Consider the following 23,527-nt stretch of genomic DNA (forward strand, 5'->3'; position numbering starts at 1 on the left):
CTGGATCCCAAATCAGCATTACATTTATTCATTTGCTGAATCCCACACTACACAGAGAATAATTTCAGAATACCACTTTGGAAAAACAAACTTATGACATAGAGTTTAAGATTTGTTCCGTGTGGGTCTGTGATTTATTTGAAATCAGTCAAGTTTGTTTGTCTCTGCTTGCATTCCTTTTTATGGATTTCCCCAAACTGTTGATTCGAATTTTTTTAACTATGCAAAATATCAACACATTTCCAAAAGTCAAAACTGTACAAAAAGAGAACACTGTAGGTTAATGATACTGGAATTTAAAAAAAGGAAACTACAAAAAGATATCCTTAGACACGTCATTCTCTGTCCTAACCCTCCCAGGACATTCTCACCCACCTCCTTGGGGGAACTAATTTCATTAGTTTTGGCTTTATCCAACCTGTGTTTCCTTTGAAAAATTAGAAGATTTAAGTACATTGTATCTCCCTTTCATTTTTTACACAAAATAAAGTGTACTATATATACTTTTTCGCACTTTGCTTTTTTCAATGAACATTATGTCTTAGTACTCACTCCAATCCAGTTTATAGAAAACTTCCTTTTTCTTTCTTTCTTTCTATAGCTATATAGTACTCCATTGTGGGGTTGATCACTTCCTCAATGAATTTCCTACATATGGGCATTTTGGTGTTTCCAGTATTTCAAAATTACAAACAGTGCTGTGGTGAACAATGTTATATGTAAATATTTAGGTGGGATTGCTAGATCAGAAGGTAAATGCATGTGAAGTTTTTTTAAAGACACTACCTATTTCCCCTCCATTTAGCACCCCTACCAGCAATGTACCTATGTCCATTTCCCCAGGGTCATCAAGAGAGTATGTTGTCAAGCTTCTTAATTTTTTCTAATCTGACGGGTGAGAAGTCATTTCTTTTAAGTTTTTTGAAAAGTAGTACACTTTCTGTGCAGTCTATCCAGCCTCTCCCAAAGATAACATCCCACGTAACCAAAATATAATGACCACAATCAGGACCTTGACATTAACACCTCACTTTTAACTAAATTACAGACCTGAACATTCCAATCTCACCAGTTTCACATACACTCAAAACTTCTGGTGTGTATTTCTATGAAATTTCATTCTCAATGTAGCTATAATTTGCGTTTCTCTTATGGTCAACGAAGTGAGCATTTTCCCTAAGTTTAAGGATCATTTTTCGATCATTTTTTCATGAATTGTCTGTTCATATTTTTTGTCCATTTTTCTATCTGGTTTTCACATCCCCCCTCAGATTTAAGGAATTCTTCATATATTAATGATATTAGCCTTTTATCTATGATATATGTTGTTAATATTTTCTTCCGGTTTGTCAGTTATATTTTGACTTTGCTTATGGTGTTTTCCGCATGTAAGTTACAGAACACTTTATATAGTCAATTGTATAAATCTTTTATTACATCTGAATTTTAAGTCATAGTTAGAGGACTTTTTTCACATACAAGTTGTGGAGGAATTCTCCCGTATTTTCTTCTATATATGCAGTTCCGTTTTTACATTTAGATGCCCATCATTCAGGAGTTTCTATTTGTGTATGGTGTGAAGAGTGGATCCTGGAGCAATTAAGTAAATGTAGCAAATTATTAGCAATTGATGGAAGGCACACGGGTATTTACCACGGTTGCAATTTTTCTCAAAATTTGACAATTTGAAAAATAAACAGCTGGGGGTAAATCCTGTTAAGCAGAGTTTGCGGAGCCTGACGGAGGCGTCGGGGGCCCTTTAAGATAGGCCCCGCCCACCCCGGAAGGGCTCCTTCAAGCCCCGCCCTCCGCCTCTCCTCGCCCTCTCTCCGGTCAGCTCTAGCCCCGCCCTCCACAGCGGAGTCAAGTCACGTGAGCCGGGCTGCGGCGCCCCGCTCCGCGCCGTCATGGTGGCCCCGATGTACGGCTCCGCCGGAGGCCGGCTGGCCCGGGCGCTGACGCGGGCACTGGCGCTGGCCCTGGTGCTGGCCCTGCTGGTCGGGCTGTTCCTGAGCGGCCTGACGGGCGCGATCCCGATCTCGGGACGCCAGTGGGGGCCCACGGGGCCGGTCCCTCCCGACTCCCGCAGCCGCTCGGTGCTCCTGGACGCCGAGACCGGCCAGCTCCGACTGGTGGATGGCCGCCACCCGGATGCCGTGGCCTGGGCTAACCTCACCAACGCCATCCGCGAGACCGGGTAAGGGTTGGCCTGACCTCGCGCGGGACCAGCTGGGGGAGGGGGTTGCACGGGCGCGGGGCCTCGCCTGCCCCTAGGGCAGTGCTCCTGGCTCCCTGGGGGTCAGTTTCCCCGCCTCTTAGGCTCCAGCACAGTCACCTGGACCCGGTCCCTGGTTGGGTCGGGGCTAATGCAGTATCCCTCAGCTCGTGGGGATCGGTCCCTCGCCTTCAGCTAAGGGTGACAGTACCTCCGTTACACTAGAGACTAGATCCCTGCCACCCAGGCCCCAGTGCCTCCATCTGGATCAGGTCCGCGGAGCACCGCCCCCCCACCCACGCCATCCCCACCCCGCCTCTGGGCCAGAAGGCTTGTGATAGCTCTTCAAGGGAGAAACTCTCACTTCCTTGACGGTGGCTTACCCCGTGGGTGCCTTCCTCTTGCCTCTGTTCCAGAACGAGGGCAGCAAGACTGAGCCTGGATTCTAGGCCAGTATGAAAACCCAGGATCTTTAAATTTATGTAGACTCAGATAGTATTTTTGCTGGGGCTCTGCTCCTTCTTTCTCTCCTCCCTCCTGGTGCAGGGGAAAGTTGCTTTCTGAGATAGTTAGTACCAGCCAAGTGCTCCGTCCTTGGTAGTCATGATTAGCTGTTGTTCTAACCCCCCGCTGCCTGTGTGGGCTCCCATTTCCTTGTCTGTGGCTCACATTTTGAGGATATGCTCTGGCAGGGAGGTTGGGTGGTACCCTTCTCAGGCCCTGTACCAAGGCCTGTGCCCATTCATTCATTCACTCACCTGATGTACTTGGCCTTGGGGACACAGAGCTGAGCAAGATGGGTCTTCATTCAGAAGGGGAGACGGAGAGTGCCAGAAAGGGTAACCTGAGTCAGTGGTAGTGGGAAAAATCCACCTTAAAGCCTTGCCAGTAGGGCTCAGGCCCTGGATTAAGGCTATGCTGGGGATTTTAGTGTACCCTAAGTTCCCCCTCTTCCACCCATCCATTTTGCTGGCATGCATTAATTCCTGCAGGTGTTGGAGAAATACAGGACACTGAGGACATCCCCATTTTGATGCTTTGTGGCACTGAGGAGAGTATCAGATAGACAGAGGGAAGATTATGAAGAAGGGATTTGCGGCAGATAGGAGCTGGGTGGGGCTAATCTGGGAAGGCTCCTGGGAAGAGGAGGCCAGAGTCTGCTAGTTACTATCTGTGGGGGGAGCTAGAGCTCTGTGGCTCTGTGGCTCTGAAATCTGGTGACCCATTCTCTGCTGACTCACACGTGTTTTTGGCCCTGCATAGCAAAGCCAAGAGGGCATGACAAATCTCTGCTTCCACGCTAGCTAGGAAGGAGGCACAGAGGTGAGGTCCAACTTGGGGAGGGGGCCTTGTCCTACTGGAGTCGCCTATGGGGCTGTGTTGCTCTGAATTATGGAAAACAGAAGTGGAAAGAGGGCTTCCTTGATGACTATGCTGGATGGAGAGCTCTTTGTGGCCTAGCTGCCTTGCTGTGTGACCTTGGACAAATCACTTTGCCTCTCTGAACCTGTTTCCTCTCCTAAAAGTGAGGCTTGAAGGGAAATTCAGTGGGATCAAAAGCACCTGTGTTTGTTTACTGGAGGAAGGAATGAGTGAAAGAGAAAGGAGCAGGTGTCCTCTGCCCCCCATTTTATAGTTAGGGACACTGAGGCCTGAGGCGAGAGCCCAGGTCTCTTCCACACTTCTCGCCCTCACATTCTGTTTCCAGCATCCTTTCTGCCCTTTAGCCCTGGGGGCTGTGCTGTAGAGAGAACTGTATTAGAAACCCCTATTTTGGGGTGGCTCAGTGGGTTAAGCGTCTGCCTTCAGCTCAGGTCATGATCCCAGAGTCCTGGGATCAAGTGTCACATCGGGCTCCCTGCTCAGTGGGGAGTCTGCATCTCCCTCCGGCCCTCCCCTCTGCTCATGCTCGCTCTCTCACTCTCTCCCAAATAAATAAAATATTAAAGAAAAAAAAAGAAGCTTTCATATTGGAAGCAGGGAAACTGAGACCCTTAAGATCGAGCTCTTAGAACTTAGGGATAAGACGAAAGAAAGACATCTGAGGTTTCCTGGCCCCCAATTAGCAGAACCTCTGAACTGTGGGTGACTGTCTTATTTTTCAAAGGATGAAGGCCAGGGATTTGACTCTTCTGTTTACCTGGATTTGGGATCTTTCCTCTTCCTGTCCCCCAGAATTTGCCACGGGGGATCCTAGGATTGTCAGGATAAATTCCATGTCCTCTTTTCCCCCATGGTCTGTCCTCTTTCATTTGTGCTGTATCTAACCTTGGACCAGCACTCCCCATGAAGCCTGAAACATTGAGGATTTGGTGCTTGGCCATCAGAGGTGCCCCAGGAGGCAGGGCCTGCGGTGTTTGGTTCCAGCCTTGATCTGGGGAGGCTGGACCCCTTCAGCCCTGCCTGACTCCCCAGCCAGCCGGTTGACACAAATCTCGAGTCACCGTGGAGCTGAGGCAGGAAATGAGTGCCAATAAGAAGGAATTACCCTATTAAGAAGCAGGGAACCCGCTTAAATCCACCAGCTAAGGAGCAGCAGCCCAGTCCAGTAAAGTTGGTAGATACCATCCGGCTGTTCTTGGAAGTCAGAAAAGGTGAACATATGCCGTCAAGAGTGAGGAGGAATGGTAGCCACAGATTAAGGTAGGCGAGGGTGTCCACGGTGCACTGTCCCTCGAAGCAGGGTGTGGGGACTGGGGGAGGTGTGTGACGCCCTGCTCAGCACACAGCAGTGGTCTGGTTTTCCTCAAATGTGGCCTCTTTAGCGGAGTCATCAGGCATTAGGCCCCCGTGACAAAATCACAGTGTGGCCTATAGACTCTCCAGAAAAAAAAAAAAGATTGGAGAAAGAGATCAGTGCTGCCAGCTTCTTATTTTTTTTGAGTGAGTGCATTAAAAACAAAACAGAACTGCATTTATTGACCTCTGTTAAATTTTCTCTCCTAAAAGATCAGCTATTTTAGAATCAAATGAGCAGAAAGGACATGTTCTTTCATAGAGAACAGTCTAATGGGTACATTTAACTTTAGAAACACTCGTCAGTGGTTTTCTTTTGACCGGGGATGGGGAGTTTTGCAAAGTTTTCAGTTGGCACAGCAGTGAGGGACTCTAGAGGCCGTTGCCCAAGTTCGAGCCTCCCTGTTTTACAGATGGGGAGGTCGAGGCTGGAAGGGCCAGGAAGTATAGTATAGAGCAGAGTTTTAGTTTTACTCTCAGACCGATCTAGGTTCCTATCTTTGCCTGCCTCATCTCTGTGGTGGGGATGGTGAGAACCCTGCAGAGTTGTGGGGGTAATGGGGGGGGTGAGGTGGCGAGGAATCATTTGATTAGGCTTCGGGCCGAGGCAACGGAGGGATCCTCAGAGATCAGCCTCGGGCTCTGGCACTAAAGTCTGGTGGCTTGAACAAAACCTCTTATATGGGAACGTCCCCCACTCAAAGTATTCTGGAAAGATGGGGGAAACCCATCTATCTAGGTTTTCTGAGGACTCGGGCAAAGTGACTAAAACCCATCTAAATGGAATCCCCCCCAGTTGCCCTCTGGAACAAGGCAGTGCACAAGGAGATACGGGGGTGGGTGGTGATTGTTAGACAAATAATTAACCTTTCATGGTTAAAAAAAAAAATCCCAGCAGTTTAGAAAAGTGAGACAGGATGCATGAGGTAAGTCCTCCCATATATAACCACTGTTAGCTCTTTCTTCCAGAACTTTCTGTGCATAAATAGGCCTAAATGTGCATACGTATGTGTAAGCACAGGTATGCATGCATGCTTGCGTAAAATGCTGTCATACACAGTGTTGTCCTGAGTCTACCATTTATCCTTCTCTGATTCTTTTTTCTTCTTTTTTTAATGTTGTCTCTGACATCTTGTCAGCACATGGTACCTCTTTCTCATCACAGCAGTTGCCCTGCTATGTCATTACCTGCTTACATGCCAGCCCCCCTCCCCTCAGCCACCCATCACCCCTGCATTAGCCTTGGGAAGGCCAGGCCTGAATGCCATTCACTCTGGCGCGCCCTGCCCTCCATGTCTGGCACCCGGTAGGCTCTCAAAATGGCTTGCTTGACGAAAGTATCAGGTGAGCGTGTTTTGATCGTCTTTTCCTCTCCAGAGTCCTCCCCAGGCCACAGCCCTTCTCGCCCTGGAGCTCTTGGCAGATCCTGGCTCTGCTTTGGTTTGGAGACTCTTCTTGGTGCCCCTGGTTTTCTTCGTGGAAATTGCCTTAACAAATGTTTGTCCCTAGTTACAGAAGCCACTTGGGCGAATAGTTTTGTGTCCTAGGAGCAAGAATGAAATCCGGAACCATAAAGGAAAGGATGGATAGGTTTGGCCGCACAAAACCCCCCCCAAACCTCTATAGGGTAAAAGCAAAAGCAGAAAAATCAATTAAATCAATTAAAACACAAACATATTTTCAATATTAGTGACAAGCAAAGGGCTAATGTATACATAGAGAACTTCACAAATCAATAAGAAAAGATAAACACAATGGAGAAAAGTGACTCAGGCACTTGAACCAAAGAACTATAAATGACCTATAAAAATTCAAAAGCAAGTGTAGGGGCGCCTGGGTAGCTCAGTCAGACAAGAGTCTGACTCTTGATCTCAGCCCAGGTCTTAATGTCAGGGTTGTGAGTTCAAGGTCCGCGCTGGGTGTGGAGCCTACTTTCAAAATTAATTAATTAAATTTTAAAAATTAAAACAAGTGTAATTGAAGTAATTAAAGGATTATAATTAAAACAACACGATTGCGTTTGCGTTTTTCCACTGTTGCCTTGGCAAAGATGAGAAAAATCGGTAGGAATCATTTCAAGCAAGGGGGTGGGCAGACAGGAGCGGGTACGTTGTGGCGGGATAGCCCACAGCCTAGCGTGGGAGTGGGCTGGTAGTGTTGGCCTCACCTGGCTGCTAGTTAGAAATCCAGGGTCTTGGGCCCTGCCCCAGATCCCGATCCGAGTCTGCTTCCGAATCAGGTCTTCAGGTGACACGGCTACACGTCTGAGTTTGGAAAGTGCTGCTTCCCAGAAGGAGCAGGAGCCTGGAATTGAACCCCGGCCCTGCCCTTTGCCAGCTCTATAAGCTTCGGCAAATGTATCAGCTCATGTCGGGCACCAGTGCCTTGGAACGAACCACCCGCCAAACCTGCTGGCTTCGCAAATAACCAAGGGTTATTAAAGGATCCGGGGGGCACCAGGGCAGCTCTGCTTCATGCCGTGGGTCTGCTCCGTGTTTCTCTCATGTCCCTGAGAGCAGCGGGCTGGCCGGGGCGTGTTCTCCCGGAGGTGGCAGAGGCATAGCAGGGCAAGCAGAAACAAAGGAGGCTTCTCAAAGGCTAGTCTTCTACCTGGCACACAGGCATTGCCCTCCATTGGAAAGCAAGCCGGATGACCGAGCCCAGATCGGTGGGGCGGGGAAGGACTTGGCCGTGGGTAGAAGGGACCGCAAGGCCACAAGGCAGAGGGCCCGGACGGGAGGAGGGCAGCAGCGTGGGCTTCCTCGGTTGCGAAGCCCTGTGCCTTCATCTCCTCCTCGTCTGTGCTGCGGGGAACAGCAGTGCCTGCCTGGTAGGATCATGAGGTTGTTGCGAGGATTGAGTGAGTCCGTGGACAAGAAGTGGCTAGAATGCCATCTGGCCCAGAGGAGGCCCTCGGTTGACCCTGACTGGTGTGATGGTGGGGGCTGGGACGTGGATTAGAACAGCTCTGGGCTGGCGGCTGTTTGTCAGTGCTTATGAAGTTAGAAATACCTGTGCCCTTTGACAAAGCATCGCCCCTTTGAGAGATTTCCCCTGACATGTGCACAAAGACAGACAGATGGCCATTCACGTAAATGGCCCTTCCTCACTGCGTCTTTTATGGTTTAACACCGGAGATGGCCGTGTGCCCAGCCTAGGGCTGGCTGCGCGCGTGCCCCCCGGGCTGACCGGTGTCCGCTCCCCTCTCTGTCTAGGTGGGCCTTTCTGGAGCTGCGCACGAACGGCCGCTACAATGACAGCCTGCAGGCCTACGCCGCGGGCGTGGTGGAGGCCGCCGTGTCTGAGGAGGTAAGGGCCCAATGGGGGAGCCTGAGGCTCCCGCCTCCCACCCCACCTGGTGCGCACCCCCAGAAGCTTGGAAGGGTCCTGAGATGAGGTGTGTGTGGTGGGGTGGGGTGGGGGGGCTGTTCCCACCCTCCATGTCGTTGGGCAACAAGAGCTCACGTGCATTCCCTAAAAACTTAGGCTAGGTACTGTTTGATGCATATGAAATCATGAAGCCCAGTAGTGAAACAAACATACGGACTGAAACGTGCAATGTTACTCATCCCTCTGAGCCCCCCTTCCCAACCCCTGCCCCCAGAGGCACCATCCCCCTAAATGTCCGTTCATTCATTCATTCATTTATATTGAGATATAATTCACATGCCATAAAACTCACTATTTGAAAATGCACAATTCAGTGGTTTTTAGTGTATTCACAGGGTTGCCCAACCATCTCCAATACCCAATTCCAGAACGTTCTCACCGCCCTAGAAAGAAACCCCATACCCGTACCTCCCCTCTCTCCCTCACCCAGCCCCTGGCAACCATTAACCTACCTTCCGTCTCCACGGGTTTGCTGATTCTTGACATTTCATGTGAGTGGGTGGTCTTGTGTATCTGGCTTCTTTTCCTCAACATCGAGTTTTCCAGCTTCATCCCCGTTCTGGACCTTGTCAGTCCTTTTTTTTTGTGGCCCAGTAATACTGTCTCGTATGGTGGACCACATGTCATTTATCCATGCATCCGTGGGCAGACTCTTGGATTATTTCCACTCTCTTACTTTCGTTAAACTGGTTTTACCACGTGTGCTGAATCCTCAGGCAACATACCGTTCTGCTCTACTCCATCTGGGGCCTTAGAAAAGAGCGAGCCCCGATTTCAGAAGGTGGCCCGTATCAGAAGTGGGTGAGACGTCACAGTGACAGCCAGTCCCCCGCAGTGTGGGTGGAGGTGTGACTACCACTTGGAAAGGTCATTTGGCAGTGGTGGCCTTGAGCCTGCACGTGCCCTAGGGCCACCGAGCACCATGTGATGGAGCTTTGGGAAGGAATCAGCAATACAGACGCCTCCCACAGGCTGGCGGCTGAGCGGGAAAGAGCTGGTGACAGATGACTGCGCACAGGGGACACCCTGTGGTGAAACTTACACTTCTCATTCTGACAGCCGGCAGGGACCTGGATGTCCACTTGGGACCTTCATTTCTGGGGAGCTACTCAGACGGTGGGCCTGGCGGGTGCTGCTTGGGGTGTAGTGAATGAGGCAGGAGTCCGTCTCTCGAGGGGCCCCTAGCCTGCCAGGAACTGAAGCAAGGCCCCAGGGGCTCTCCTGTGATAAATCCGGGACATACGTACCAGGAGCCCGGCCCATGTTCTCTCCCTCAGCCCTCACACTGGCCTCCCCGACCTACCGAGAGAGGCGTGACCAGCCCAGTGAGGCCCAGAGAGCTGAAATTACTTATGCAGGGTCACACAGCCAGTGAGCCGAGGGGCCAGCATTCAAGCCCAGCTCTGTCTGACCAGAGTCTCTGTTTCTAGGCGTTTTGCTCAGCCGCCCCCTACCCCCCCGCAGCCCCACTGGCCTGGGAGCTTCTCATTTATGGTGATCGTGTCCTGTCCCCAGCTGTGACCCCTGTACTCAGGCCAGAGCCTGATAGAGGACAGGCAATTGGGAAATGCTTCTGGAAGTACTGGAAAGCTGCACGGAGGAGGTGGCATCTCTTTGAGGCCTCGAGGGCAGAGGAGAATTTGGATGTGTTTCGGGGAGTTGGCAGTGGAGCAGGGGGGTCCCTAAGCAATCAGTCTTGAGGTACCGGGTGCTGCCACCATCCCCTCACTGGCCTGTGTGTCTTGGGAATATTTCCAGTGTGGTGAGGGGTGTGGCTGGAAGTTAACCCGCCAGCCTTGGCCCCGTGAGGTCTGTGCTTTGGGAAATTACAAATCCACACATTTCCAGGGTTCAGATCTTGACTCTGATTCATTGTCTGGAGGACCTTGGGTAAGTTAGTCACCTGCCCGTGCCTCGATGTCTTCAGCTATAAAGCGGGGATGGTGGGGATAGCACTTTCCTTCCAGAGTTGCCGTGAGGTTGGCATGGGTCTGTTCATACAGAGTGCCATTCCTGTGAACTCCGGGCATGGACCCCTTTCCTGTAGTGCCACAATATAGGGGACGTCCCTCCCCCTGCTGGAATGCCAGCTGGGTGGATTTGGAATTCCGGGCTGGGCCTGGCTGACCTCAGCTGGGCTCACCCGTGCTTCTGCAGTCAGCTGGCCGTTCGGGGCAGGGGGGGCAGCTGAGTGGCTTAGAATGGTCTCCTTCATGCGTCTGGGGGTTGGCTCTCTATCAGCCAGGGTGACGGGAGTGATGGGGCCGACAGGGCCGACATGGTCTTGAACCTGCCAGCAGGCCAGCCCAGGCTTGTTCACGTGACATCAGGCCTCTTGAGAGTGAACCAGTCTGGCATTCGCTTGCACACGTGTCCGTTGTGAGTTCCCTGCCATGTCCTCGGGGCTTAGGACAGGACGTGGTAGGGGTGCGAAAGTCGTACTTCGTTGACTGACCAAATACATCTGTAGCTTGGGGGTCTCCGGTAGCCGAGGAGGCCTGGTCTAGAACAGACTTGGAATACTAAAGTCTCTCAAGAGAGGGGGACATCCAGAAGCTTTGGGCCCTGATGGGACAAGAGTGGGATGGTTGAGAGGGGCCCCTGGGGGAAGAGAACCCGCATGAGCAAAGGCCTCACCAGGGCACTGTGGTTCTCAGAGGCCTGGCTGAGGTTGAGGAGTCTGAGCCCAAGTGGGGAATCAGCGGGGTCCTTGGCAAGGCTGGCAGCCCGGCCCCCCTGCACCTGCCCTCGCCCACCTTGCCTGCCCCACAGCTCATCTATATGCACTGGATGAACACGGTGGTGAATTACTGTGGCCCCTTCGAGTATGAAGTTGGTTACTGCGAGAGGCTCAAGAGCTTCCTGGAGACCAACCTGGAGTGGATGCAGGAGGAGATGGAGCTGAACCAGGGGTCTGCTTACTGGCATCAGGTGGGTGCGGCCTCCACGTGCCGGGGGTCTGCTCTCGGCACCTGCCATGGCTGTGGCTGCTACTGGCCCTGCTGGCCGGCTGCCTGTCTCGTGCCCCTCTTCACCAGCCCTTTCCCCCTCCTTCCTTTCCCCTCTCTTCAGCCATCTAGCCATCCATCCATCAGTCCTCCCTCCATTTGTCTGTCCATCCATCCAGTCTTCCCTCCCTTCCTTCTTCTTTCTCCCTCTGTCCCTCCCTCACAGTCATCCATTCATCCATCTGTCCATTCAGTCTTCCCTTCTGCCATACTTCCCTCCCTACCTTCTGTCTTCCCTTTCCCTCCATCCTTCCCTCTCTCCCTCCCACCCACCCACCCATCCAACCATCAGTCTTCCATTCATTCCCCCCTCCCTCCCTGTCCACCCTTCCTTCACACCCAGCCATCCACGGGGCTCATGTGTCAGCACACACACCACCCACAGGCTTATCCATCTTCCTCTCTCTTCCTCTCACCCATCTGCCACCCTCTGCCCATCGTAGGCCAGCTCTGTTCTCTCACCAGCCACCGCCCCAGCCATTGACATACCCCCTTTGGTTGCCTGTCCAGCTTCCCGCCCACTGTCTACCCGTCTGTCCATTCCCTGCCTACACTTCTTCCCATTCACTTGCCCAGTTGTCTGTCTGATACCCACCTTGTCTCCTTCATTCCCCACCTACCTCCTGGCGATCAGAGCACCTCCTGGTGTCAGTCTGTCTGTCCATCTGTAGCTCCACCACAGCCGCTCGCTCTCCCCACTGGGGGCCGTCTGGTTCCCTGGGGATGATGCCCGCGCCCCTTTTGCACCCTCTCCATCCCTAGGCTCATCTCCTGCTGACCTCCTGCTCTGTGGTCCAGCCTTCCTGACCTCCTGGTTCCTTGAACAAGATGTGTTTCCTCTTGCCTCGGGGCTGTGCTGCCCCTTCTGCCCAGAGCACGTCCTCCCCCACAACCTCTGTCCCATCCCCACACATACCTGTGGCGCTGTAGTGAGGGACTCAGAGTCTTGTCTTCAGCGAGACCCGAGCCCTGTGAGGACAAGGCAGGGATCAGTACTTCTTTGTTCACCACAGGATCTGAGGCGCCTAGCACGAGGGCCAGCACATAGTAGGTGCTTTACATGTAAAGATTGGTTGAATATTTATAGATGAAGGAATGGATCTGTCTTGTCCTGTCCGCACATCCAGGCTCTGCACCCGACTGGACAGCTGTCATTCTGTCCACCCTGCCCTCCACCTGGACGATTGCTTCTCTGTCCTTGCCTCCGTTCTACCTAACTTAGCAGCCACGCATCCATCTCTCAGTGCTGTGTGACTGTCTGTCCACGTATCTTACCCCTTTGTCCGTCCGTCCATCCCTGTTACAGATGCTAACAAAGTGTCTGGCGTGTATCCAGAGCCGACCACAGCCGCTCGGGGACCCCGTGACAATCTCCCTAACTAGAGAATAGTGACGATGACAATGGAGACGAGTCAGCTAGTGAGACATATGCCTGGAGTGGCAGCGCAGCCAGGAGCTGGGCTCAGAATAAGGAACAGTTGACAGTGGGTCACGGTCGGCTGGGAGGTTTTTTGGAGGAGGGGGCTTTCAGCTGGGCTCTTAAGTGGGGGTAATTTAGGTTGGCAGAGGGCAGAAACATCTAGTTAGCTAAGCGATGGCAAGAGAGTGCTTAGCACGGAGGGCTGGGTGAGGGGGGGTCAGGGCTGTCTAGATCCTGGAGGATGCACCGGGGCCCCTCACATTGTAAGAGAAGGCGTGAGCCATAGGGGGAGAGGCCTCACCCCGCCTGTGCCCCTCCCCCTAGGTGCGGCTGACCCTCCTGCAGCTGAAAGGCCTCGAGGACAGCTATGAAGGCCGTATGACCTTTCCAACTGGGAGGTTTACCATCAAACCCTTGGGGTTCCTGTAAGTGCCACTCCCGGAGCGGACAGGGTAGGGGAGAGGGCCATGCACCTTATTCTCAGACAGACCTGGGTTCCCGTATGGGTTCTGCCTCCTCCTGGCCCAGCCTTGGACCGCTCATCTAGCCTTCCGGAGCCTCACCTTCCTCCTCTGTGAAGGGGGTACAGAAACAGGCCGCCGGCAGACCGGCGTGGTAACCTTCTAGCATCCTGCCCTCCTCAGTTTGTTGCAGCTTGCAGGGGACCTGGGAGACTTGGAGCCTGCCCTGAATAAGACCAAGACCAAGCACGTTATGGGCTCTGGCTCTTGCTCTGCCCTCATCAAGCTGCTGCCCGGCCAGACGGACCTCCTGATTGCCCACAACACCTGGAGCTCCTACCAGAACATGCTGCGCATCATCAAGAAGTACTGGTTCCAGTTCCGGGAAGACCCCCTAGGTGGGTGGACGTGGGTATGTCCGTGTGTGTGAGCGTGCGTGTGGGGCACACAGTGCAGGGGGTGGGGGTTGCTGGGAGCTGTGGGGCTTGGCCCTGTGCACACTGTGAAACCATTCTAGGCGTCTGCCTTATTGTTGACATCTTGGTTTCTTTTTAGTTCCTTTTCATGAGGCGTATCAGTTACCTGCTGCTGTGTAATAAGTCACCCCAAATTTAAAACAACAAAAGCTTAAAACACATTAATTTTTGCTCAACGTGTCTGTGGGTCAGCCGGATGGTTTTGTTATGCTAGGCTAGGCCCAGCTGATCTTGGCTGAGTGACTGATGGTTCTGCAGTCGGCGACTGAGGCTGGCCTCCTCCGTGTGTCTGGGGGTGGCTGTCTGCTGGGTGCGGGGGCAGCTGGGTGAGCTCAGGCTTATTCAGGTGACATCTGAGCGGGGCCGTGTGGAAGGCCTCTTGAAGGCTGATTGAAATGGACACAACCCCCTGCTGCTCAAAGCAAGGCAAGTGGCCAGCTCTGATTTGAGAGGAGGGGAAAACAGAGCCCAGCATCTGATGTGAGGAGTCACAGGGTCCCACGGCAGACAGTAGGGACGCAAGCTTGGGAAGACTTGCAGCAGACACTTAGGGCAAACGCTAAGCTACAATGCATGAAGACATGAATACACCCTTCCTGTCAAATGTGAAAACTTCGCAGCTAAGGTCCGAGTACCCCAGCGTGGCGATCTCCTGCAATCCCGGGCCCCAGTGTCCACCCCAGAGGTAGCCACTGCCAGATGTGTGCAGTACCTCCTTCTTGGCGAAACTTAAAATTAAATCCAGTGCTGCCAGGAGGTGGCGAGTCCCTCTGCTAATGATGGCCGTACCGGTTAGCGCCGTCACTTGGAGAAGAACCTCGCCGGTATCTGATAAAATTCAAAATCTGTCACTCCCGTGGTCTAGCAGTTCTTGGCTCAGCTCTGTCCCTAGGGAGCCATTTTGCCTTCTGCACAGCGATGGTGTACAAGGATGTCAACTACAGTAATGGTTGGGAAACAACCTCATGTCCATTGACTTAAGTAGATTTCTGCGTTGACACGTACACAGAGAAGCATGCGCATCACACGAGTACGGCTGCGAGTGTTGCTGCCTGTGTGTGCACCCAGACTGAGAAACAGAACGTTCCCAGCCCCCCTGCAGCTGCTCTCCCGGCCCTTTCCAGGCACGTATCCCCACCCCAGCGTAATCTCCATCTGCCTTCTTACAGCGTAGATGCGGCGTGCCTGACTTTGCATGTTACGTGCACGGGCTCGCTTGTGTGTGACTTCTGTTGTCTAGCGCAGTGGCTGTGAACTTTATTCATGTTGTTGTTTGTAGCCACAGATCTGTCCGGTTCATTGCTCTAGATCCATGAACGTTGTAGTCTCTTCCGACGAGAACCTATGTGAGGGGGCGCCTGGCTGGCTCAGTCCGCAGAGCATGCAACTCTTGGATCTCGGGGTTGTGAGTTTGAGCCCCGTGTTGGGAGTAGAGATTAATTAAACAAAGAAACGAAAAGCTACATAACTCATACACATAGGGTATAGGAAATTGGAAAATACACTAAAACATTCATATACAATCAGAATCACTTGAACACCCTGTAACTCACAGGAGATAATTTCTGTGAATATCTGGTTCTGTTTTTCTTCTAAATGAAATGTTCCTTATTTTCCCATTTGTTTTCGTTGATTTTTATTATGCTAGTAATATGTGAATACATTCTTGCTGATGCACGTTCCAGCAATGCAGATAAAGAAATATATCTCTTGTGATACACTTCTTCCAAATTCTAGATCCTTCCTAAGGGTATACTTGCTGCCACTTTGGTTTGGATCTATCTAGACTTTGGATGTTTAGAATGCACTTCTATTGTGTATATATGAACCTTTTTTTTTTTTTTTTTTTTTAGTTAATAGGCTTTATTTGTTAGAAAAGCTAGAGGTTTATAGATAAATCAAGTAGGTGATACAGAGAGTTCCTGTATACCTCCCTGCTCCTTTCTCCTGTTATAAATGTGTTGCATTGGCGTGGTACGCTTGTTATAATTATCTGTCAATGTCAGTACATCACTCTCAGTGGAAATCACAGTCGACATTCAGGTTCGCTCTGAATAGTATGGTTGTACAGATTTTGGTAAACGCACAATGATGGGTATCTACTTGTACGGTTCCATATAGCAGTTTTGCTGCCCTAAGCAGTTTGCTTTTTGGATTTTATTTTTAAAACATAAATAAGACCGTACCATATGGATGGTTTGCAGCTTGCTCTCTTTGCTCAACCTCTGGCCTTGGAGAATTTTGGATATTGCCATGTTCAGTCCACCTTCTAACCGCCGATACTAAACTTTAACTAGTTCTCGATTGAGGATTTGGGCCATGTCCGGGTGTTTAGTGTTTTCGGTCGGGGCTGTGGCAAGACAAGTGGGCCCCCAAGTGGAAACCCTAGGTTAAAAGATGGACATAAGTAGGGGTGCCTGGGGGGCTCAGTCGCTTAAGCATCCAATTCTTGATTTCGGCTCAAGTTGTGACCTCAGGGTTGTAAGATGGAGCCCCATGTCAGGCTCCGTGCTGAGAATAGCATCTGCTTGTCCCTCTCCCTCTGCTCCTTCCCCCACTTGCTCTCTCTCTCAAATAAAATCTTAAAAGAAAAAAATATGAAGATGGGGATAATTAGTGGTGCCTGGGTGGCTCAGCTGGTTAAGCGTCCAACTCTTGATTTCAGCCCAGGCCTTGATCTTGGGGTTGTGAGTTGAAGCCCAGCATTGGGCTCCTAGCTGGGTATGGAGCCTACTTTAAAAAAAAAAAAAAAAAAAAGATGGGTATAATTAAACATTTTAGTCTCTGGATACATACAGCCAAATTGTCCCCCAAAGTGGCTGGTCCAATTTACACTTGTCCACAAGTCTATGAGCATGTCAACTTTCCCCCAAACTTGCCAGCACTGGGTGTTATGTTCATTTCAGTTTTTTCATTCCGATAGGTGATACATGACATCCTGGGCTGAGCTCCACCCCCCGGGCCCGTATTAACTTTACTGATGGCTGGTTTACACACACCTTTAGGATGTATATATTGGGAGGTCTGGACAAACACATGCAGTCCTGTGACCTCCACTCAGTAAACACGGAGAGCATTTCCATCCCTCCAGGCAGTTCCCTGTGCCCCTTTGTAGTTATTCTTCAGGTATCGACTCTTGAGTTTCTTTCCCATTAGGTAGTTATGCCTATTCTAGAAGAGAAAAACAAACAAACAAAAACCTGAATTACTTTTTAAAAAAATTTCTGGTAGTAAAAAAATAATAATTGAGGTGAAATTCACATGGCGTAAAGCGAACAATTCAGTGGCATTTAGAATATCCCCAGTGTGTGTCCCCATCACCCGCATCTTGTTCCCGAATACCTTCATCACCCCGGAAGGAAACCCCAGGAAGCTGTCATTCCCCAGTCCCCTTTCCCACCAGCGGCTCATGGCGTGGTTTACTAAAATATCAGAACGGATGGAGGCTCCCCCAAGACCAGCTACTCTCCTACCTGGAGCCTCTGGCTCTTCAGTTGGAGTGCGGGGATCCCCAGATGGGTTTGTCTGACCTGTACCCCCATCCCCTGCTGGGCTCACTCTCTTCCCCCACCCCCCCGCCCCCCCGCAGAGAACTCTCCCCTGGCTCCGGGCAACAAGGTGGTCTTCTCGTCCTACCCTGGCACACTCTTCTCCTGTGACGACTTCTACATCATGGGCAGCGGGCTGGTGAGTGTCCCTCCCATGTGACCTTTCTCTCCCAGGGGTTTTGGATCATCGGGCAGCTCTGGGCAGGTGGGTAGATGCAGTGCCCGCCGCCGCCACCATCCCACGCTGGGCCTCTTCTCCTCTGGTGCTTGGACCACTGGGGAGTGGCGGGTTGATTCTTAAAAACGGATTCCCAGCCCCTGTTGGTCAGGGCTGCCAGATCCGGCATTCTCCCTGGACTCTGCATTCTGAGCGAGCTCCTCAGCCTTCATTGCACTTAATTTCCCTTTTGCAAAATCTTTGACCTTGACCTCAGTGACCCTGTTTTGTTTGGCGGTCTTTAGCATAAGCCATCCCTCCCTCCACCGTGCCCTTGCTGTTTCTCATCCTGCCTCCCCTCCTGCCTTCCTCAAACTCCCTCTAACCCGCCCAGGTTTTCTGAATAAATGCTGTTTACAATGTGTTGTTTTTATCGGTTTTCCTGGCTGGGGTCCAGGCTCGTTTAGAAATCTGTTCCTGGCACCCCTTGCCGGGGCATTGAGTCCTAAGATTGCAACATGCGGAGGAGGGGAAAACATTGCCCTAAAAACACCCTCCAGGCAGAAGGTGCCGGTTTCCCTGCTGTTCGGCGACAAGGGGCTCTTTCCTTTTCTTGCTGCCTTCTGAGAGCAGTGGGGGGCTTAGTCCCCAGAAATGGGGAAGGAGGCGTGAGAGGGCCAGGTGGTGGCTAAGGGGACCCCCTCGCTACAGTCTGGCTGGGGCAAGGAGGGGACCGTCTGGGGAAGAACAGCTGAGAAGGTCTCACCCGGTGACCTGGGAGGGGTCCCGGCAGGAAATGTACCTCCCACCGGGGCTAAGCCACAGACCCCTTTGGCAGAATCTGGGATGCTGTGAACCCCTTCTCAGAATAACATTCTCAGATGCAGACACCAAAATATATGGGATCATAAAGGAAACCAGTGATATTAAAAGGTGTTTGGCGAAATATTACATAAATAACCTCTTAACATTATATACGCGCTGCTTTGTGAACTTACTAAATCACAAGCTCTCGGAGTGGATGTGCTAACTACCTTAATTTCCAAGGAACGGGGCACATAAGTGATATGTTGAGATGGGTGCAACCCTGTCGTATGGTGGGAACACATCTGATTTCTGTTGGTGACGGTCTCTGGTACCACTCACGTCACGGTGGCGGGTCACCCGTGCTCACGGTGCAAGGAGATGCTGAATGCGGTTTGGCAGTGGTGGGAAGGAAGAGGTCGTGTTTTCCCCTCTAAGTCTGCAGACTCCCGGAGTACAGCCCCAGGTTCAGAACTCCCCCATCCTGGGAGGGGAAACTGCCTTCCAGGGCTTTCTGGGCCACACTGATCTGAATCCCGGCAGTGGCTCTGGAGACAGAGAGTGGCTGGTTGAGGGACAAGGGAGGTACAGGCCGAAAGGAATGGAAGAAAGTGTTCTCACCTGGGTATTGCTGTCAAGAGGCTTGCTTTCCAGATTCTTCCTTTAAACATCACATTTATGGCTCTTGCTATCTTTTAGCTGGTTTGGGGGCTTTGCATAAGAGAGGAGGAAGCGTGCTAATATCCTGCTGTAGAGGAGAAGACATTGATTTAAGAGCTGGAAGTTTGCTGATGGAATCTTGGCCTGTCCACTGACCAGCTGTGACATTTGGCACGTCTCTTAGCTTCTTCAGGCCTCAGTTTACCTTTCAGTTAAAAAGGAGCATTAGTAGCCATGCTGTGTTTTTCCCAGGAGGGCTGGAAGAGGTCGGTGAGACTGTGATGGTCTACCAGGCTAACAGCCTTGAGTCGCCTGATTTTCTCCGCAAAACTGCAAGGAGGGGGTAGAAATGGGATGCTGTCTCCCTGGGGAAAGAGTTGATTGACTCGGTTGGGGGACTGGGTCCGTAGGAGCAGCGCCATTGACTCTCCCAGGGCCTCTTTCCCAGGGCAAAGCTGGATGCATGATTGTGAATTTCCCTCGGCGCTCAGCCGGGGAACCAGTGAGGAATGTGCACCCAAAGCAGCATGTGAGGTTTCAAAAAACTGTAATCAATGTACGGACCATGACTGATCAGCACTGCCACTTGGTGACAGCATACCCTCATCCTAAGTGAGGGGGCCCTTCCGTGCAGCACCTCGGCCCTCCCACAGGTGACACTGGAGACCACCATCGGCAACAGGAACCCGGCCCTCTGGAAGTACGTGCAGCCCAAGGACTGTGTGCTGGAGTGGTTGCGTAATGTGGCGGCCAACCGCTTGGCCTTGGACGGGGACGCCTGGGCAGACATCTTCAAAAGGTTCAACAGTGGCACGTGAGTAGGCTCCCCGCACTGAGAAATGGACCAACTTCCCTACTGACAGAGCCCAAGGGACGTGGCACCGGGGCCACACACCCCCCATACCCTCTGCAGAGCCCTCTCATGGTTCCTGCTGGAGGTAGAAGGTGTCTTAAAGTCTTCTCCCTTGTTTTATACTTAGAGAAATGGGGGCTTCGCCCCTCCCCTGCAGGCTCTTCCATCTAGGGAGAGGCCCTCAGAGGGAAGCCAGGAAGTGAACTTGGGATTTGAGGGCCCTGGAGGTGGGAGAGCTGTCTGAGCAAGTGGGCATGGGTCAGTGGGGGCCCTCTGAGCCGGAGACATTGGAACTAGATAGTGCAGGAACTTACAACGTCGGGCTGAAGAATTGACCTGTATTCCTATAAGCACTAGGGAGCCGTAGCCTTCTCTGGAGCAGACAGACAGCATGATGGGAGCCGAGGACACCTGGTCAAGCGGCAGTGTCAGGGTGACAGATGTCAGGACACCCTCCCCCCCCAGTGCCACTTCTTTCTCTTGATTGCTGGTGGCGCGGAGCACTGGGGCTTCAGGGAGGCTGGGGCAGTGGTCCCAAGGTGTGTTCATTCCTCCTTCCTTCGGCGTGGCAGGTACAACAACCAGTGGATGATTGTGGACTACAAGGCATTTGTCCCCGGTGGGCCCAGCCCCGGGAACAGGGTCCTCACCATCCTGGAGCAGATCCCGTGAGTAGCCTGGGAAGGAAAGCAGGGGGTTCCGCGGCTGCCTAGGCGGAGGTCTGGATGCACGCCGGAATGTGTGTGGGAAGGTGAACATCTAAGGAAGGCCAGGTGGGAGGGGGACGCAGCCTTGGGCTGGGGTGGAAGATCCAGGACCTAATCTAGCTCTGGGCAATGGGGAGCCGCTGGGGGTTCTTGAGCAGGGCAGTGCCCACAGGTGCCACTTTTCTCACCAGTCTTGCTCCGTCTCTCTTCTTGGTCCCAGGGGCATGGTGGTGGTGGCCGATAAGACCTCAGAACTCTACCAGAAGACCTACTGGGCCAGCTACAACCTACCGTATGTCTCCACCCCTGCCCCATACCTGCCTCACCCCTACTCAGTTCTCCATGCTGGTCAGGGGTTCTTCCCTGCGCGATCTTTTCAACCCACAGAGCGAAGAAACCACCTTGGCCTTTCTTTGGCAGAGAGTAGTGGGACTTCGGTCTGCGCCCACGGGGGGAGGGTCGGGGGTGGCCGGGCTCAGGTGCCGTCCCCACTGTGGCTCCCCCATCGGGTCTGCTGTAACCAGGCCACATGGCCATCACCTCCGGACACTCACTGTGCCCTACCAATGAGAGATTTGCTCCTTACAACCAGTGCACGGTCGCCATGACCCCCGTTCCCATTTCACAGACGAGGAAACTGAGGCCTCTAGCAAATGCCTAACTTTCCCAAGGCGCATTCCCCAGCTGTTCAGTGGTGAAGTCAGCATCTGAACCATGTCTCTTGGACCACAGAGCCTAAGCTTTGTCACCCCAGCGAGCCACCTCCCAGCACACACAGAAGACATGACTGTCACTGTCTTGTCGTGGTTGTTAGTGATCTTGTTCTGGTGTGACCACCCCTCCATCTTCTCAGGCACAGCCAGCATGGGCAGGGGCAGTGAGTGACCATCCTTTTCCCCCCGTAGGTATTTTGAAAGTGTGTTCAACGCCAGCGGGATGCAGGCCCTAGTGGCCCAGTATGGGGACTGGTTCTCCTATGATGGGAGCCCCCGAGCCCGGATCTTCCGACGGAACCAGTCGCTGGTGCATGACCTGGACTCCATGCTCCGGCTCATGAGGTGCGTGGGGGAGTGTGTGCCGCGAGTCCCATAGAGCTTTACGCACACTTCACTGGCCCCCGTGTGTAAGCATCACTACAAGCCCGGGGGTCGCAGGGCGGCGGCCAGATGTAAGCACACATTACAGGTGCTGAGTGGCTCCCTGGTGCTAGGCACCGTGCTTGGAGCCAGAGGAACGGCCCAAAGCAGGGAGCCCCCACTGTGGGAGATGTGAGATCCGTCAAGCCCTCGCGGGGATGTGGGCACGGAGGGTGGAACGGGCTGAGCCCCCAGCACTGCTGTGAGGTAGGATGGGGTATCTAGCCCAGATAGGGGTTGGGGGCCCCAGAGGGTCTCTGGAGGAAGGGCTGCCTCGGCGGATGTGAGGACAGGCGTGGAATGATGAGGTGAAGAGTGAGGGAAGCTGGGCACGTGAACGCAGGTGGCTTGTTTCCGGGGTTGCCACCAGTGGGAGCTTGGCCTCCCCTTCCCAGCACGCCTGATGCCCCCTCCCTTCCCACATCCAGGTACAATGACTTCCTGCACGACCCCCTGTCACTGTGCAAAGCCTGCAACCCTCAGGCCAACGCAGAGAATGCCATCTCGGCCCGCTCTGACCTGAACCCTGCCAACGGCTCCTACCCTTTCCAGGCCCTGCACCAGCGCTCCCATGGGGGCATAGACGTAAAGGTGCTGCCCCACCCCGGGCCTGGTGGCAGGGGGTGGGCTGGGATGGTGTCATCGCTGCAGGGCACGGGGTGGCGGGGGGTCAGAGTAGATGGCGGACCGGGGGGCAGGACTGGCATGGGGCTGCGGGTGGGGGCCAAGTTAGGGCTGGGGTCAGGGCCCTCTGGATTGGGGCAGCTCAGAGCCCAGCCCAGGCTGGTGCTCAGTGACCTCTGCCCTGGCCTCCAGGTGACCAGCATGGCGCTGGCCAGGGCCTTTCACATCGTCGCAGTCAGTGGGCCTACGTGGGACCAGCTGCCGCCGTTCCAGTGGAGCTCCTCTCCCTTCAGCGGCCTGCTGCACATGGGCCAGCCTGACCTCTGGAAGTTCTCGCCCATCGAGGTCTGGTGGGACTGAGTCTCCTTCTCTGCCCTGCTGACAGCTACTGGGGCCACCCACTGGCCGCCACCCTGACCTCCTGCCCGCCCCCTCCATGGCCATCGTCCCCTGCTGTGCCCAGATTGGGGGGCCTGGGTCTGTCAGGTTCACTGGTCTCCAGATCATCTCCTGGTTAGGATGCGGGGCCTGATGAGGTCCAGCACTGACTCGTTCGCTCCCCTTCAGTGAGGGAGTGCCTCCCCTGTCCCCCACCTCTCTGCATCTCTCTCTCTCTCTTCTGTCTCCTTCTCTCTTTCTCCTATGCTGGAGCCCTGTCCTCATGCTGCCTCCTCTTGAGAGCTTGGGAGGGGTCCTCAGATGGGGTTTGGGGCCTCTGGTGGAGCAGGAGGGGACCTTTCCAGTTCCCGCCTCCCAATGTCATTCCTGCCAGTAGCTCTGGGACTTGTGGGGTTTTGGCCCAAGACCTGGGCATTGCCTCTGGTTGGCATCGGTCCTTCCGTCTCCCAGCCCCAGCTGCTCTGCTCGCTCGGGAAGCAGCCCCTTTGTTTCCCCTTCTGGACAGCTTCCCTGAGGACAGAAACTTGAAAACAAACAAAACCAAAGTTTCTGGTGACTTGAGGCTGGAGGGGCCTTCGGGGCAGAGAAGAGTGTCAGCCTCTCTCCCACAGCCTCGTGCCCTCTGCCCCCAGCTTGGGCCTGCCCCTGGCCTCAGGGCAGTGCCCACAGCTCCCCTGCTGTAGGAACCAAATTGCAGACTGTGCTGCCATTAAATGAGAGGCTGTGGCCCGTGTGCTGTGCTTTTTTAGATAGTGGGGGAGGCTGGGCTGGTGCCCTTTGTCCTCCCTGGTTTGGGTTCTACACCGTCCACCCATGCATCCTCCTGTCCATTTTTCTGTCTGTTCATCTGTCCGTTTATTCGTCTGCTGACCTGCCTACCCATTGTGCACCTGCAGTCTTCCATTCGTTCATCCATCTACTCATCTGTCCATC

At 53.1% G+C, this 23,527-nt stretch overlaps 1 protein-coding gene across 1 annotated transcript; it reads left to right on the forward strand.

Annotated features, from left to right (window-relative positions):
- The first annotated feature begins 1,851 nt into the window (after positions 1-1,851).
- Positions 1,852-23,320, forward strand: PLBD2 (phospholipase B domain containing 2). The gene is made up of 12 exons (XM_047697063.1): positions 1,852-2,197; positions 8,167-8,260; positions 11,114-11,272; positions 13,094-13,194; positions 13,414-13,628; positions 17,296-17,393; positions 19,529-19,689; positions 20,301-20,396; positions 20,656-20,727; positions 21,341-21,493; positions 22,000-22,162; positions 22,388-23,320. Exons 1-12 carry the CDS (start codon positions 1,908-1,910, stop codon positions 22,553-22,555), a joined length of 1,770 nt encoding a protein of 589 aa, XP_047553019.1. The 5' UTR covers positions 1,852-1,907; the 3' UTR covers positions 22,556-23,320.
- Positions 23,321-23,527: the final 207 nt, after the last annotated feature.

This window comes from Lutra lutra, chromosome 12 (assembly GCF_902655055.1).
Source record: "Lutra lutra chromosome 12, mLutLut1.2, whole genome shotgun sequence".
NCBI classification, from domain to species: domain Eukaryota; kingdom Metazoa; phylum Chordata; class Mammalia; order Carnivora; family Mustelidae; genus Lutra; species Lutra lutra.

What these genes read in the sequence shown, in the direction of transcription:
- PLBD2 (XM_047697063.1), top strand. Translation starts at nt 1,908, where the DNA reads ATGGTGGCCCCGATGTACGGCTCCGCCGGAGGCCGGCTGGCCCGGGCG. An exon ending in ATCAAACCCTTGGGGTTCCT is followed by an intron (nt 13,195 to 13,413) that starts GTAAGTGCCACT and finishes TGCCCTCCTCAG; the next exon opens with TTTGTTGCAGCTTGCAGGGG. An exon ending in ATGGGGGCATAGACGTAAAG is followed by an intron (nt 22,163 to 22,387) that starts GTGCTGCCCCAC and finishes CCTGGCCTCCAG; the next exon opens with GTGACCAGCATGGCGCTGGC.